Genomic DNA, 16,720 nt, shown 5'->3' with positions numbered 1-16,720 from the left:
ATCACTCTCATGCTAAAGTTGAGACATAAAATAAACACCATATTCACAATATTAAAAATAAATTAAAACAATATATAAAATGAATTAAAAATATACCGCAACATCAGCTGATTTCTCAAAAAATTGGTTCATCTTTATCACAAAACTGTTAAGAGCAGCACCAACTTCTGAAATGTCCTTTTTCAAATCAACATGATAATCTTCCATTTGCTTCTTAACATGATTCTGCTCAGATTTCATACTCATAATTTGCTTCTCAAGGTTACAGACCTTCTCAAAAACAGTGTTAAGATTATGTTGATTTCCTGTTGATTGACTAGGATTTACAGCATTTGTGTCAATTAAATCATCAGCTACAGCATCAACACTTTGTCTTCTATCAGAAGCAGCTTGCTTCTTCTGTATTCCAAAAAAGCCATCCAACATTAAGCTATTCCTTTCATCAGTGGTAGGTATAATCCTTGTATACTCCAGCTGCATTTAAAAAACAGTTAAAACACATTTGAAAAAAATGGAAACAACAAAGATAACATTATAATTAATATAAATTACCTTGGACCCTAAACTGAAAAACTCAGTGTCCAACACACTCAAATTCACAGATTTGCCAACACTCCAGTTCAAGCATCTTGGAATATAGCTGCCAAGCTTCGTAGAAATAACACCATCTGAAGTCGGGAAGCACTCATAAAACAGATATTGCAGGACAATAGGAAAGCCAACCACTCTGTAATAACCATATTCTTGCTTTTGGCAAATATGTTTGCTCTTAAACGACCTAAGAGTGACAGCAAAAACTTCTTTACCCCACGGGTATGAGTTATAGTCCCCGGAATCAATAATATCTAAATGGTGCCGCTCCACCAAAGTAACATCAACAGCAGACATAAAATATATTTCTAACACATATAAAAAAGCAATTTTAACAGCATCTTCGTCCGACTCCCATCGCTTAGACAAAAAGCACTCTGTAACGGACTGTCTGTTCAACTTGGATACGCCAACAAAATACTTCTCGACCAAAGAATTAGTCTTATCAACATCAACAATCTTCTGAATTTCCCCAACACAATTCAGACCAGTTAGCACAGCAAATTCCTCTATGCTGAATCTAATTCTTAAATTGTTAACACCAATCCAAAGTTCGTCTCGTTGCGGATGATTAAGCTGTCTTGACAGGAGAGAGTGTATCACTTGACCATGCAAACTAAAAGCAGGCAAATCCAAAACAAAACCAAAAGAAGTCTCCTTAAACAGTTTAAGTTGCTCCTCAGACAAATTCCTTTTCAAATTATCCACAACTTTCTGCTTCATACAGTGATCAACCCTTGTAGAAGAATATTGAGTATGATTCCATCGGGGAGACCACATCTATTAAGAAACATAGCAAATACAATAAGATAGTATATAAACAAAAACAATGTGCAACAACTAAACATAATGTCAATATACATAAATGTTTTTAAAAAATGGCAAGTTAAAAACTCAGACACAATATTTACATTTGAAAAAACAATATATCAACATAACATTAACAGCAACTCAACATCATATTAACAAACCGAAATATTCAAAAACAAAAATATACAAAATAGTTAAAAAAATGAAAAAAAATAAAGAATTAACAAAAGATAACCTGACTGGGATCACCAATAACTACTTCAGATTTAGGTGACTGAAGAGAAGCTTTTTTCTTAACAGCAGAAGAAGGAGACTTATTCTTCACAGGCTGTAACAAATACAAGAATGTAAACATAATATCAACACAAAATAAACATTATATTTAAAAATAATTTAACATTTCAAATTACCTTATAGCACTCATCAGCTTGTTCTTCTTTAGTATCAACAATTTCAGAAGAAGTTTTTTTATTCAAAACACCAGAACTTGATCTTCTATTCACAGCCTAGGAAATCAACATAAAAGTAACATTTACTAAACAGAATGTAAACATTAAATACCAAAACAAAAAAGATGTTTAACACAACTGTAAAGCAAGAAAAATTAAAAAAATAATATTAATAACTTACCTTCACTAACTTATTAACAGAAACATCTTCAGATTCAGACTTTTGAAGAGGAATTCGTTTTTTCAAAATAGAAGTTGGAATTGTGATTTTTTTCTGAACAACAGGTTGCTGAAAAGGAAAATAAAGATTTCAAAAAACAATTAAGACATATATGTACAACAATAATAAAAACAACATAAAAAAATAAAAACAAAAACAGTTTAATACCTTATCAACATTGTCTACATTGTCAGCAGCACTATCCAAATCAGTAGATTCAAAAGAAACTTTTCTTTTAACACCGGTCTTTTTCTTCAAAGTTTTCTCAGGAGAGTTAGGTTTAACAGCATGGCTTGGACTGTTAGTAGTTTCAGAAGAAACTTGATTCACTGCTTTTTTCACGGTATACGATGCCTTTAATTTCGCAAGTTCGACAGCAATCGAATCAGTACCAACACTCGGACTACTCTTAACACGCTTAGAAGAACGGACAGGCTGCTTCGCTAACTTTGGAACAGCAGTTGCAACTTCAGTTTCAACAGTTTCTGACTTTAAAATGTTTGAATCAACCACAGCATCTCTCTTTCTTCGACGCTCAAAAGCACGAACGACTTTAGGTTTATTTCCTTTAGGCACTAAATCCTCCTTTTCAGATACATCCTTAACATTTTCCACTGAACTACGCTGCTCTATTGCATCAGCTACATTCATTTCTCCAACACCAGATGTAGCTTTTTCCAACACTTCACCTTGACTCTTTAAAACGGAATCAACTAATTCAGAATCAATTGTAACAGACGGTTCATTCTGAATAGATTCAGAATCTTCATTCCTCAGAACACCAGCAATAAAAGTTTCTTGCGACATTGTTTCATCCACACTTTTATCCACAGATTGCGAATCAGAATCCATGGCAACAGACGGAAGTCCTCTCGACGGTCTATGACCAACTGACTTTCTCCGCATTATAAATACATGAAGTTAACAAACTAAATAACAAACAACAACAATTCAAAAAAATAAACATAACAAAACAATACTTAAAATTAAAAATGAAATGACTATACTTATAATTAAAACACTAACAAATTAACAAAATAAATAGCCAGATTAAAAATCAACATGCAGTAAACATAAACTAATTTTAAATTTAACAAAATAACAAATTAACAAATACATATTCAAATTAAAAATTGATTGGGAAATTAAAACCTAAATCAATTAAAACCTAACAATCATAACATATAAACATAAGCAAAAAAAATTAAAAAAAAAAGCAAATAAATCAAAGTAAAAGCAACATAAAATCACAAAATAACAGTCAAAACCTAACAATCAATAACATAAGAAAATCAAACTAAACTAAACCTAAATCAGTTAAAACTTACATTAATTAAAATTTAATAATGATAAAATGTAAACATAAAGCGAAAAAAGTAAACAAAACTAAAATAGAACAAATTAAAAGCAACATGCAACAACAAAATAACAATTAAAACCTCAAAATCATTAACATAAACAAAATCAAGCAAATAAATAAGAAAGAAATAAGATCAAAGACAATAAAATCAAAATGCAATTACCGGTTATTACAGTAGCAAAATTAATTGAAAAAAATGAAACTCACAAGTATTTAACAACGGAGGAGCAACAGTTGAGCGAGAAAGAAGCAATAAAGATGGAAATGAAGTAATGGAGATCGTGCGCAACTGTGAAATCGTGTGGAGAAGAAGAAAAGAAACCGCTATTTTCAGAGGAAAAAGAAAAAGAAACCGCCAATTCAGAGCTAAGAGAAGGAATTCCGTAAAAAAGATAAGAATTTAAAATTCTAGGTCAACAAAGTAATAAAACCCGGTATGAAAAGTAAAGAAATTGCTTGACCCGTATAAAAGATATTGGGCTGGAAAAACCCGTAAAACATATAAAAAGCCCAAATATTAAGTGGTTAGTTAATATTTAAATAGTAAATATTTATTATTATTTCCAACAGAACTCATTGAATTTCTATTGAATTTGAAGTATAAATAAGTATGAATTCACTTTAACCATATATATTTGAGTATTAAATAATTTTTTTATCAAATATCAAATTTTTAAATTTTTGATAATAGAGACCTTTCAAACCATGTTAATTAAAAATTTATTTAAAATTACAAAACTATTGATATTCCGAGAGTAATATCATTTGTAACACACTTCTACATATGAATGCTCATTGTATTTTAACTTTGAAACTTTATTGAGTATAATTAATTAATTAAATGAGAGTATTAATAATCAAATTTAAACTTTTAAATCATATATTTTATGATACTATATCAAATAATCAGTTCATCTAAAAATTTAATTTATTATGTGAGAATTCAACAATAATATTATCTTTATCATATAATTAAATAATAAAAAATCATTTGAATAAAAAATTTAGTCTTGATGAGAAACAATTAACAAATAATAGTTTATTTATTTCCAAGTGATAAGTTTGAGTGCTTAATTAAAAAGATTATTTGGTTCGGCTATTCTTGTAGTTGTTAGTTGTTAATTGTTGCTAATAGCTGTTAGTTGTTGGTTGGTAGTTAATAACTGATTGACCATACATATCTGGTGAGATTTAATTAGTTGTTGTTGTTTATATATAATTTATTTTTATTTATTAAATTATGAATATATAATATTATGTAATATTCAGTAAAAATATTAAAAATTAAGTACTTTTTTAATAAGAAGAAGCATCTAGTATAAACTTATTTAGATATTGTTTTTTTGATAAATTTATGATTTAATATAAATAAAATAATTAAATTATAGTTGTTTTAATATGAATAAAATTATTTGAGTATTTAAAAGTAATTTAAATAATTTTATATATTTAAGAAATAATATATTCTAGTAGGGGTAATTTTATCTAAAAAATTAAAAATATTAAAATGTTTATCAGATATTGGCCAAAAAAATTCTAAAATGGAGCTTTTCCAAAATCAGCTGTTAGAGTTTCAGAAAACTTTTAAAATATTCTTTTTTTTAACAAAGGCTAATCTTCATTAATAGAATTGTCAGAATTACAAAAATATGTGACTCCTCAACAAGCTGAGTGAGCCAGTCTAAAAAGAATGATGATACTGTAAAAACAGTCATCCACAAGGGATTATTTAACCACCAATGGATCATCCAAATATAGTAACAACGTATTAAGAAAAGCTATCACCCAAATAAATCTATCATCATTAAAAGAAGAACTTTTGATGTCATGAAATGATGGTAGTCTGAATAATAGCTCCTCTAACAACGTTTGAAATCTCAATTCTTCGGCCACAATTAAAAAAAGTCAAACTCCTGCCAAAATAAAATTATTCTGCCAACTTGCCAATGCATTTTCTATAGTTATTTTGTTAATTTTAACAAATTAAAGGTTACTTTATCCATTTTTCACCGTTAGATGAAATTATTTTCATCTAACAGTAAAATAGATAAAATAATTAAAAATAAAATAACTTTAGAAAAGTCATTAAATATATACAAATAAACATTGCCATAAAGTCTTATTTTATTTTAATACTTATTGATGGAATATTTTCACCAGACGCTTTAGTCGAGTTTTCTGAAAAATAAAAGTTAAAAATTTCATCGAAAAATTGAACTAAACACCCGCTAAATATGCAAAATTCGGAACTCAAAATGAATTGCGTACGTTCTTTTTTCCCTAAAATATGATTCTTAGAATGAAAAGAACTATTAAAGCTTTCAGAAATTTATGCAGGTATGTTGCTGAAGTAATATAGAATTTTTATTCAAGAGAGAAAATTGTTTGTTTATACTTTGGATCTACTTTCACTATGGCTGTGGAGTATAAGCCCAGGCCCAGGCCCACAACTTGTGTTTCCAACAAATATATCAAGTATCAACTATGATTTCAAGAACCTGAACAAATCCAAGCTAATTGATGCTTAGCTAGTTAGCTTGCATATAGCATAAGTAGAGGTGTGTAGAAATCATATTGAATCAATAAATTGGATTTTTTTCATTAGTTCAATTGTAAACATAAAAAATGACGGTTAAGTTTACGGGGAAAAACTGATCGATTCAATTTAATTCGTTTTAAAAAAAATTCACTCTTATAAAATTCACTATGATTTAATTTAAAAAAATTATTTAAATTCGGTTGATTTAAACCAATTGTCACTTGCACTTAAAAAGACTCAAAGACAATATATTTTTAGGCTTGATTGGACCAAAAATTATTTACATGCAAATCAAAATATTTTGACCAAATTTTGAATTTTCAACATACATTCAAAATTGAATTAGAAAAGAAAACGTCTTCATCCTTTAAAGTTTTTATAAATAAAAAAAACGTATAAAAATATATAAGGGAGATGGATTTCCGGCTAAAACGGTTGAAACCCACCCCCTCTAAAGTAAAGTATCAATTAGAAGAGTTTTATTTTGATCAAATTCATGTCTTATCACATATCCTAATTTGCATTATTAGTACATTCTTATAGTTGTATTTGATTTTGCATTTAAGACAATAAAGCAAGCTTTACATTAATTCCACAAACCGACCTTAGCTCAGTTGGTAGAGCGGAGGACTGTAGTGGGAAACCGTCAGTATATCCTTAGGTCACTGGTTCGAATCCGGTAGGTCGGATTTATTTTTTGGCTTTATTTGCTCAATTAATTTTATATATTTAAGAAAAAAGAACTTTCAAATTATTTAAAAATGGCATATAAGTTTTTTTTATTTTTTAAAACAAAGGAACCAAAAACGGACCATAAACTAGCCCGACACCGAAGAAACATTCTCTGTCATATCGTACCACTGACAAAAAGTACACTAACAACTAGCGGGCATATCCCAGTAAAGGCAAAAATACTTAAAAACCCCCCACCTTTGACTTTGTTTTCAATTGCACCACCACGTAGGAAAATTTTCAATTACACCCTATTTAGGGTTTTCAGTTTTCGTCTGTACCCCAATTGACTAAAATGACCTCTTTTTATCTAGAAAAAAGTTTAAATTAATCCTTCATATACTAATTTATATGTTTTTTTCAAATGGAAAAAATAATGATACAATCCCTCTATTTAGTTGGTTTAAATAATTTTATCATTAGATTAATTAAATTATCAATTTTTTTTTATTTTGGGGTACAGATGAAAACTGAAAACCCTAAATAGGGTGCAATTGAGAATTCTCCTAGGTGGTGGTGGAATTGAAAAAAAGTTCAAAGGTGGGGGAGTTTTCAGTATTTTTTCCCCCAGTAAATGCAAAAGGTACAACAACACTAGTCCATGTCCCCTACCAATCTTTACCATTCCAAGATACTGTAAATAATCCCTAAATAGGTAAATTTAAGGTTAATACTATTTTTCACTCTACACTGTTCTATTTCACTTTTTTTTCTATCACTCATATTGACTTGACCATCAGTGCAGCGTTACAGAATCCACTTCCAACGTCCTTCTAACGGTTGCTTCTCCTTTTCAGGTGGGCTTCAATGACTCCCTTAGGCCCAAACTCCTTTCCAGAAACAAGTTACCACATATGAAAGATTTAAATGTGTCGTTTTATAATTGGACCATCAAAAGCACCTCACGTATTTTGTAACAAAAACAATAGAATTAAGGCTTAATCCATCTTAGGTCCCTGTACTTTTGACTTTTTATTTATTTGGTCCCTAATTTATTTTGCTTCTTTAGTTTTTTTTACTTCTTTAGTTAGTTTTTATATTTTTCACTTTTTATTTATGGGTTAATTACATATAAAATCACCACCTTTACACGAATTCTCAAAAATAACACGACCTTTAAAACGTGTCAATTCAGGGCATCATCTTTCATTTCTTTTCAAAAACAATATGGACAAATTTTTAAATAAAATTTTACTGACTTGGACATCCGATAGGAGTGCCACGTGTCATGCCACGTCAGCAAACACGCCACTAAAAATGTGCCCATGTTATTTTTAAAAAGAAATGAAAGGTGGTGCCATGAATTGCTATGTTTTAAAGAATTTAGACGAAAATAAAATTATAAAAATTAAGTAAAGAAAAAGTGAAAAATATAAGAATTGATTAAATAATAAAGTAGACCAGGGACTAAATTAAAAAATGCAGAGATATGCTTGAACTAAATTGGAGATGCTTTAATACTATAATTTTCTGGGGTTGAACTATTTTCTTAATTTGAAAAAAGAAAACGAAACAAACTAATCTTTGGTTTACTATCCAACCGGTTGAACCGGGTAGGGTTTGTCAGAAGGTGCAACCCATGATCCGTGACCACACTGACACAGCTCCACTACCGCCCCATCACAATTATTTATATTTACATACATTTCTGACATTTCCAATCTGTCATTACTTAATGCTTCTCCTTTCCCTTCACTCTCATCTCATCTTTTTGTCTCTAAAATAACCTTTTTCTACTAACTTAAACTTTTTACTTATTTTTCTCATCATTTTGAGCAAAACAGAAATTCAAAAAATTAGCTTTTCTTTTTTTAAAAATGCTGGTTTTGCGCATCTTTTAGCACATCCAGACTTCCAATATTGTGTATCTTTATCAACACTCTAAATCCAATTTTGCAAAAAACAATAATTTATATATTCTATATTAATTTTAGTGGGAATTAGTAAAAAAATGATTAATATTATTATATGGTTTTATAAGAGGTAAACCACGGCCTAAGAGGATCGAGGATCGAATTTCCGACTTCATACAACAGTGAACAAATTGGCCACTCAGCCAAGCCTTCGAGTGCAATTTTTTTTAACAAAGTAAATTAATGTTTTTTTGAAAGGAATAAAAAAAATTTAGTTTAATATACAACATGTACCCAGCTATGTTTTATTATCCATTACAAAATTTGTTTTATTTCCACATTTACATGAATGTAATCATATTTCTTATAATTTACGATTTACCGCTCCAGTATCCAATCATTCTCGGCCAGATAATCAAAAATCCAGGTTTAGCTCTGTCCCGCAAATGGACCCGACCACATCTTGTAAAAATTCCCACCCACCTAATAACACGCTGTCCAAAAATAATTTCCAGCTGTACTCAACTATTACTCATTGCATGCAAATCTCATCCACGTAGGATAGCAATGGTCCACAGATTCTCACCCATGTGGCTTCCCTTCATTGGCTTGAAACTCTCAATGTCCTACGCGACCTGTCCAGCTTCTCTGACAAGGCATAAAGCACCTGCCATGTGGCATCCCCTTCCTCGATTTGATCGTTGAATAGTAGGGCCCGTCTTACTCTCGGGTCCCCCATGTTTTCCTGTATCTTAGTCAAATTAGTAGCCGCCACGTGGTCAAGTATTCTTCCCAATTTGGCCACGTCAGATTCAGCCACCGTGAGCGATATGTCCCGCCAAGGCACGGCATCGGGGAAGGGCAACCGGATGCCATCGGCTATAATCACCGGCACGCACCCCAACGCTACTGATTCAACCAGTCTCGGACTCCATGGGGCCCACCCCAATGGGCATAAACAAAACACTGACCTAGCTATTTCTGACTGGTAACCGGCAAATCTCTGCCTCTTTAAGTAAAACCTCCGGTCACCGTTAAACTTCCTCCATATCTCCGTTCTCACTTTCCTGAATTCAAAACAAAAAATTACACATTGAACCAAAACGAATAAAAATTTAAAAGAAAAACCTTTGAGTTTTTGACTGCAATTAATTACTAATTTTACCTGCTGTAAAATCGCCCACTAACATTCTTCGGATGAACTTCCATTTTACCTCTGAAAAACACCCAAATATCTCGCCGGCTATTAGTCACCGGTGTTTTTTCAAGCGTTGACTTTATACTCGCCGGAGAAATATAAGGTGGTATTACCACGCTTTCTTCTTGCTGACATGGATGGTCATAGTTAACCCCAAAAGTCTGTAATATGATCGACTTCTTCAAAAACTCCGGTATCCCATCCTCCACAGCTCTATCTTCCTTCAAGAAACGAAAACGGCGCCGGAGTTAAATCAAATCAAAACATCTAACCAACATAAAAAAAACATACTGCGGGTAATAAATTTTTACATACCAGGGTATGAAAACAAGCTCCGAAATCATGCGCCGCAACAAAAACATGGTCAGCACCTTCCGACCGATTCCAGAACGGAAACTTAACGGAGACGAAATCGACGGCGGAGGAAAGAAGAGACCTGGCGTGTCCAATCGCCGGAAACCCGTTAACGGTGCTGAAATTACACGACACATAAACCGGCAGAAAAAAGAAATCAGCTTCATACGGATCAAATGTCCGTACACCGTTGTTGTTTTCTAAAGCTTTATGAATAGCAACTTCTGATGCAAATAAATGGTTACTGCATCTCTGGTTTGATAGCCAATCTGTATTATATTTTGATGGTAATTCATAGATATAAATCTTCAAATCCTTCAATAAACCTTCAAAAAAATTATAAAATATCAACCAAAAACATACCAAAAATTATAACTATAATGTACTATTACTAGCTTAATAAAAATAATACCTTGGTTAACATTAAACACGGTAGCATTAGATGATTCGAAAAGAGCACGAGATGGTACAGAATGAGGTTTAGCTAGGGAAATCACAGGCTTATGGCTAATGAAATAGGATGTAATAAAATAAAGAGTGAGGGAAATCCAAAGGACCCATTTGTAATATCTGAAACAAAGACTGTTCTTGTGATCAAGTCTGCCATTTTTGTGTACTAGTTTCATTTTGACATAGAAGCCTCTGTTTTTCTTCTTTGCCGGACTTTGTTTTATCATTTCCGCCATTTTTATCTAACATTGAGCTGGTTCTTGCAGATTGGTGAGATGGGTCTTTCGGATTTAGGTCAAGAAATGAAGTAGAGATCAAGATTTGTGGGTTGGTTTGTTGGTGCTTCGTTTTTGAGTCTAATTTTAAAATAACTAAATACTACTAATAGTAATAAAAAAAAACAATATTTTTACTGTTTCGGTCTAGTTGGTTTCTGGGTGATATTAATTTTTAATTTTTGAAATATTGATTTAAGAATAAGTAAAAAGAAAAGAAAATGAAGAACTTTTAGAGAGAGAAAGAGAATATAGAGAGAGGAAGTGAAGAATGGGGTTGCAGAAGGTCACATGGTGATATGGAGCAGAACGAAACTCGGCAAAGGTTTCGGTTTTGAAAAATGGAGAGTTACTAATGTATCCTTGTTGGGTTTGATTATGTGTTCTAATTGATGTGCTTTTTGGTAATTTGATGTGTTAATTTATCAATTTATACATTGATTATACTGTGTAATCTGATAAGGTTGTGATTTAATTAGTATGACAAAGTCTGTTGGGTTGTCTTAATGGAGTGTTAAATAATCGAAGTACCTGGTCTATCTGGCTATGGTCATTAGTCTCCTCCCATTTGGTTTGAGAATTTTTAAATTTAATTTTGATGATTTTCTTAAAATTAAAATATAGACCTAATTAATTAAAAATCTCCCATCTTATAATTTTTTTACGTTCATACCCTAATCTATAAAAACGTTCAATTGTGTAATAACCCGGAATTTTGAATTATTAAATTAAGATATATGTCGTAATTTGGACGATTGGGATTATAAGAAGTGATATTTAAATTCAAATGGAGAATTTAAATATTTAGGGAAGCCCATAAAAATATTGGAATCATAAGAAATTATTTTGAAAATTTTTGGATAAGTATAATAATATGACAATTTTGGAATGACGAACTTCCAAAATTCATATCTTTCTATTCCGACATCAGAATTCGATGATCTATATGTCAAATCGAAGCTATCGACGTCCTCTTCAATTTTATGAATTTTATTTTATAAAATTTGAATGAGAAACAGTACAGAAATTTAAAGAACAATGCAGCTCAAATCGAACCGCTGATTTCGTCAGGATTTAGGTAACCAGAACTAAGGAAACGTATTATTTAAGTTCAAATTGAGAATTTAAATAATCGAGGAAGCTTATTAATATATTTGGAGTCCAAGGAATAAATTTGAGAATTTTTGGACGAAAAAGTATATTTTAGCCGGACTGCAATTGGACTGCAGAATTAATAAAGAAAATTCATTATAAAATAAAATAGACGTCCCGAGATAATAATTTGGAAGATTTTATTTATGAAATAATATTTGGAAATATTTGGGAGAATTAAATATCGAAAATGGTAAAAGTCAATTTTACCATAAACTTTGATTTATTTACGAAATTGCCACAAGGGCAAACTTGTAATTTTGCCTAGACTAATAAATATCCTAAGTCTTCTTCCCCACTTCATTTCCAGCAAATTTCTTTTACCTCCATTGTTGAATGCTCTCAACTCACCATTTACCCTTAGCTATATTATTCATTTGTTATTTCTCAATAATTCCTTAACGAAAAACGTTGGAAATCACCCGCTAATTACTAATCTACAATTGCATATAGGATCAAGGTATAATTGCTAGCTCAAATCTTTGTGTTTATTTTCTGATGTTTAATAAGCTTATATTATGTGTTTTAGTTGTTGAAATTTGTGGTTTAATTGTGTTTAATTCGGTTTTTGTGTATAGTTTTGATATATTCGGTTTGAATTAATTTTTATATATGGGAAATTAAATTAATTTTAATTTATGGGCTGATGTTAAATACTATTTTTATATATGTTTAAAAATGTGATATTCATGGATTAAAAGTGTTAAAAATTGTGGGTAATTAGTTTAAAGAGATGGGTTTCGGTTTTGAATTAATTTTTCCGTGAAATTAAATTATTATTTTTAATTTCTGGGCTGATCTACTTCATGAGGTTAAAATATGCTTTAAAGTGTGATTTTTGTGGATTAAAAATGTTAAACATTTCGGGTATTAATTTAATAGTTTGGAGTTCGATTTTTAATAGTTTTAAAGGCTTAAAAATCACTTAAAAATGATAAATAAATGGATTTTAAATTTCTGGAAATAAATTGGTTTATGTTTGAGTTAGATGTTGGGTTGATGGTGAATAAATGTTTAATGGTGAATTTTTAATGGTTTGTTAATCGGGCTTAATTTTTATAATAGTTTAATCGGTAAAAAAATGTTTAAAAAGGGTATTTTTGTCATTTTAATTTCTGGACAGAAATTATTCATGAAAAATGTATGAAATATATATGTTGATTATTTATGGAATTTAATTGATTTAGTTGAGGTGTTTTGACGGATTAATAATCGGTTTTGATTATTAATTGTTTATACGGTTTTAAATTGTTAAAATTGTTAAAATTATGAAAAATAAATTATTTTGATTTAGGGGCTGCTGTTTTTAAAATATTAAATTAAAATATGTATTGGTTGATTTTTGGGTGATTAAAATTGTGTAAAAATGATTCTTGAACGTTTTAACGGTTTTAAAGCTCATCGGAACTTGATCGGAATCCGGTGACCGGAACTTGGTGACCGGAGTGATCAAACCATAGTTGGGATTCTGAGTTTGAGATTTGATGATTTATTAAATTTGGTTGGATTTAGACTTGATTGTCAAAATTTAAAGTTTAGGGGTTAAAGTGTAACTTTCGTAAAAATGAAGGACCAACCAGTATTTTAACCAAAATTCCAGATTATAAATGTATATAATCTGATGTAGAATGATTTTAAGAATTTTAATTGATCTTGATGATTTTTGGAGAGATTTGGATGTTTTTGCCGAAAACTAGAGTTTTTGGGTTAAATTGTACTTTTTCCAAAATTAAGGGGTTACATGGTATGATAGCCAAAGATTCCAGATTTTGTAAGTTAATAATCTGAGATAAAATGATTTTGTTGATTTTGAAATTTATCGATTTACGAAAGGACCTAAATGGTCAATTTTGAAAAGTTTGAGGGTATTTTGGTATTTTAACCAAAAGTGGAATTTAAGATAATACGGGGCTGTTTTAATAAATTTAAATAAATAACCTTGAAGTGAAAAGTGTTATTTGATATATAGAAATATATTTTATATATTAAAGTATATTTATGAAAAATGGTTTTGCGTGTTAAAAGAAATAAATAAAGAAAGTTTGAATGAATAAAAATATGGACTTATTAAATAAGAAATAATTTGAATACTAGAATTAATTAATTAAATTTAATTAAGATGGTATAGAGTTAATTCTAGAGTTAGGATTTTATTAATTAAGAGAATTAATATTTTGATCCTAACTAGATTCGACAAGTTGTCGAGCTACCGAGTCGGAGGACCAAGGGAATTAACGGAGTTGTTTAAAGGAGCATTGACGGAGTAATACCGTAGTTAAACGGTTTCTGTGAGTACATGTTTTTACATTTCGGTATTCGTAAAGTCTTATATTTTAACATACTGTGTGATATATGTGTTGCGGTGTTATATGATTACATGCCTTGTATGGATGTATGTTTTATGTATATACTATATGTATATATTATTTTGATATACAAAGATACACACATAGTTTTGAAAATTATTATGCAATTGCTTATGCTTGAATGTTTGTTACATCGGTTGGCTGTGCTATCGATGTCAGGATTGTGTGTGTGTGTGTTACATCGGTTGGCTGTGCTATCGATGTCAGGATTATGTGTGTGTGTTACATCGGTTGGCTGTGCTATCGATGTCAGGATTGTGTGTGTGTGTTACATCGGTTGGCTGTGCTATCGATGTCAGGATTGTGTGTGTGTGTACATCGGTTGGCTGTGCTATCGATGTCAGGATTGTGTGTGTGTGTGTTACATCGGTTGGCTGTGCTATCGATGTCAGGATTGTGTGTGTGTGTTACATCGGTTGGCTGTGCTATCGATGTCAGGATTATGTGTGTGTGTTACATCGGTTGGCTGTGCTATCGATGTCAGGATTGTGTGTGTGTTACATCGGTTGACTGTGCTATCGATGTCAGGATTGTGTGTGTATGTTAGATCGGTTGGCTGTGCTATCGGTCTCAGGTGAATATGGTTGATCGGTTGGCTGTGCTATCGGTCCCATAATATTGTGTGTGTGTGTGTGTGTATTAGATCGGTTGGCTGTGCTATCGGTCTCAGGTGAATAAGGTTGATCGGTTGGCTGTGCTATCGGTCCCTTGAGATTTATGTATGTTGTGGATATGGTTGATCGGTTGGCTGTGCTATCGGTCCCATAATATTGTGTGTGTGTGTGTGTATTAGATCGGTTGGCTGTGCTATCGGTCCCATAATATTGTGTGTGTGTGTGTGTATTAGATCGGTTGGCTGTGCTATCGGTCTCAGGTGAATAAGGTTGATCGGTTGGCTGTGCTATCGGTTCCTTGAGATTTATGTATGTTGTGGATATGGTTGACCGGTTGGCTGTGCTATCGGTCCCATAAGATTATGCATGTATGATGTGTTGATAAGTTTCGCCATCAATGTAGATGGACGAATTTTAGAAATGTGGTTTAATTTAAAGGTCAACGTATATGGTTGACATTCTTTGATATTGAAGTCTTGATTGAAATATGTTATGTGTGAGCTCAGACTTCAATTGTTTTAAAGATGTTTTCAAAGGATTTCGAAAATACATAAAGTTATTTTAAATATAAAACGGTTTTTAACTTTATGAAATATTTATTTGTAACGGCATGAACTCACCAGTATATCTGACCCACGTTGTGGAATTATTTTTCAGGAAAGCTGGTCCGATTTTGATGAAGGCTTCCGAACGTTTATTTCTCGGAAGTCTACTTTGATAAAAGACTGTAAAGAAGGTTTTAAGTTCTAGTTGTCCGCAGTAGACTAGTATAGTCTTATTGTATTTAAATGTTTTAAAGCACATTTAAAACTCTGATGTTTTATCTCATCAGTTATTTAATAAATGTGTCATACGTCTCTTTTAAAAGCGAAAAATTTATAGTGTTTTTCAGGCTTGCTACGGGTTTCGGAGCAACCACTCCCATTCCCTAGCGCCGGTCTCGACTCGAGATTTCGGGTCGTGACAAATTGTATCCTATTTTAGATTTTCATATTTCATCTCTACCACGAAATACTAAATTGATCTCTTTCCAATTAAAAAATAATTAAAATAGTTTTTCATATTTAACTTATATTCTAATTAGACATTTTTTTTTTTTTTTTTTTTTTTTTTAACCGCGATAGATAGAAAACAAACACCCAAATACAAGAGAAGAAAACAAAAATGAGAACCTAAAGTATGAAGAGGAGAAAAAAAACAAAAACTAGACAGGATAAAGAACCTAAACCGGACCCTGCTGAATTTGATATAATACTGACGCTTTAACGGATTGAGCCCATTGATGCGCCAGAATATTTTCTTTGCGGGGCACATATTGAAACTTTGTTGAGTTGAAGGATTTTTGGAGACGCCAAATATCATCACAAATACCCTGACATGATATCATAGGACAGTTATGTGCTATAATACTTGAGGTTACTTGGAGAGCATCACCCTCAAAGACAACGTTTTTCCAACCATTCAACAGCGCCCAGTTCATGGCTTCTCGTAATGCCATAAATTCTAGGATTCCAGGATCCCAGATGTGACGAAAAGTTGCTGAGATTTTTTGTAGCCGTGTTTGTGTGGCATTTGTGGCTACTATAGCAATACATCCAAATTTGTACTTGTTGTGAACAGCTGCATCATAGTTAAGTTTGAGGAAACCTGGCGGGATGATGGAATTAATGCCTCCAGTGTTACGATTGTTTATGCTGCGTTCATGATTGCAGTTGTCAACATGGTTTGCTTCTTGGAATTCTTGGAATTCTTGCATG

General features: G+C 31.4%; 2 protein-coding genes, 1 long non-coding RNA gene and 1 other non-coding gene across 4 annotated transcripts; 2 read left to right on the top strand and 2 right to left on the bottom strand.

Annotated features, from left to right (window-relative positions):
* Window positions 1-46: 46 nt before the first annotated feature.
* On the bottom strand, window positions 47-1,756 carry LOC130015212 (uncharacterized). Its single transcript, XM_056104930.1, has 3 exons — window positions 1,637-1,756; window positions 553-1,371; window positions 47-474 (listed from the first exon to the last, which is right to left on the bottom strand). The coding sequence occupies exons 1-3, from the start codon at window positions 1,754-1,756 to the stop codon at window positions 85-87; spliced, it is 1,329 nt and encodes a 442-aa protein (XP_055960905.1). The 3' UTR covers window positions 47-84.
* Window positions 1,757-6,568: 4,812 nt separating this feature from the next.
* TRNAY-GUA (transfer RNA tyrosine (anticodon GUA)) lies at window positions 6,569-6,658 on the top strand. The gene is given in 2 exon segments: window positions 6,569-6,605; window positions 6,623-6,658. It is a non-coding gene; the product is annotated as a tRNA-Tyr (tRNA).
* A 2,187-nt stretch (window positions 6,659-8,845) lies between these two features.
* LOC126665260 (probable glucuronoxylan glucuronosyltransferase IRX7) lies at window positions 8,846-11,141 on the bottom strand. The gene is made up of 4 exons (XM_050357997.2): window positions 10,519-11,141; window positions 10,068-10,432; window positions 9,720-9,973; window positions 8,846-9,621 (listed from the first exon to the last, which is right to left on the bottom strand). The coding sequence occupies exons 1-4, from the start codon at window positions 10,790-10,792 to the stop codon at window positions 9,156-9,158; spliced, it is 1,359 nt and encodes a 452-aa protein (XP_050213954.1). The 5' UTR covers window positions 10,793-11,141; the 3' UTR covers window positions 8,846-9,155.
* Window positions 11,142-12,211: 1,070 nt separating this feature from the next.
* On the top strand, window positions 12,212-15,838 carry LOC126681887 (uncharacterized). Its single transcript, XR_007641392.2, has 3 exons — window positions 12,212-12,443; window positions 14,172-14,271; window positions 15,621-15,838. It is a non-coding gene; the product is annotated as an uncharacterized LOC126681887 (long non-coding RNA).
* The last annotated feature ends 882 nt before the right edge of the window (window positions 15,839-16,720 follow it).

Source organism: Mercurialis annua, linkage group LG1-X, assembly GCF_937616625.2.
Source record: "Mercurialis annua linkage group LG1-X, ddMerAnnu1.2, whole genome shotgun sequence".
Lineage (NCBI taxonomy): Eukaryota > Viridiplantae > Streptophyta > Magnoliopsida > Malpighiales > Euphorbiaceae > Mercurialis > Mercurialis annua.
Note: the sequence above shows the minus strand (reverse complement) of the source record. Positions and strands in the feature narration are given on the sequence as shown.

What these genes read in the sequence shown, in the direction of transcription:
- LOC130015212 (XM_056104930.1), bottom strand. Translation starts at nt 1,756, where the DNA reads ATGTTTACATTCTTGTATTTGTTACAGCCTGTGAAGAATAAGTCTCCT. An exon ending in TTATTGGTGATCCCAGTCAG is followed by an intron (nt 1,372 to 1,636) that starts GTTATCTTTTGT and finishes GTTTCTTAATAG; the next exon opens with ATGTGGTCTCCCCGATGGAA. An exon ending in TTTTCAGTTTAGGGTCCAAG is followed by an intron (nt 475 to 552) that starts GTAATTTATATT and finishes TTTTAAATGCAG; the next exon opens with CTGGAGTATACAAGGATTAT.
- LOC126665260 (XM_050357997.2), bottom strand. Translation starts at nt 10,792, where the DNA reads ATGGCGGAAATGATAAAACAAAGTCCGGCAAAGAAGAAAAACAGAGGC. An exon ending in GAGCTTGTTTTCATACCCTG is followed by an intron (nt 9,974 to 10,067) that starts GTATGTAAAAAT and finishes CGTTTCTTGAAG; the next exon opens with GAAGATAGAGCTGTGGAGGA. An exon ending in AGTGGGCGATTTTACAGCAG is followed by an intron (nt 9,622 to 9,719) that starts GTAAAATTAGTA and finishes TTTTGAATTCAG; the next exon opens with GAAAGTGAGAACGGAGATAT.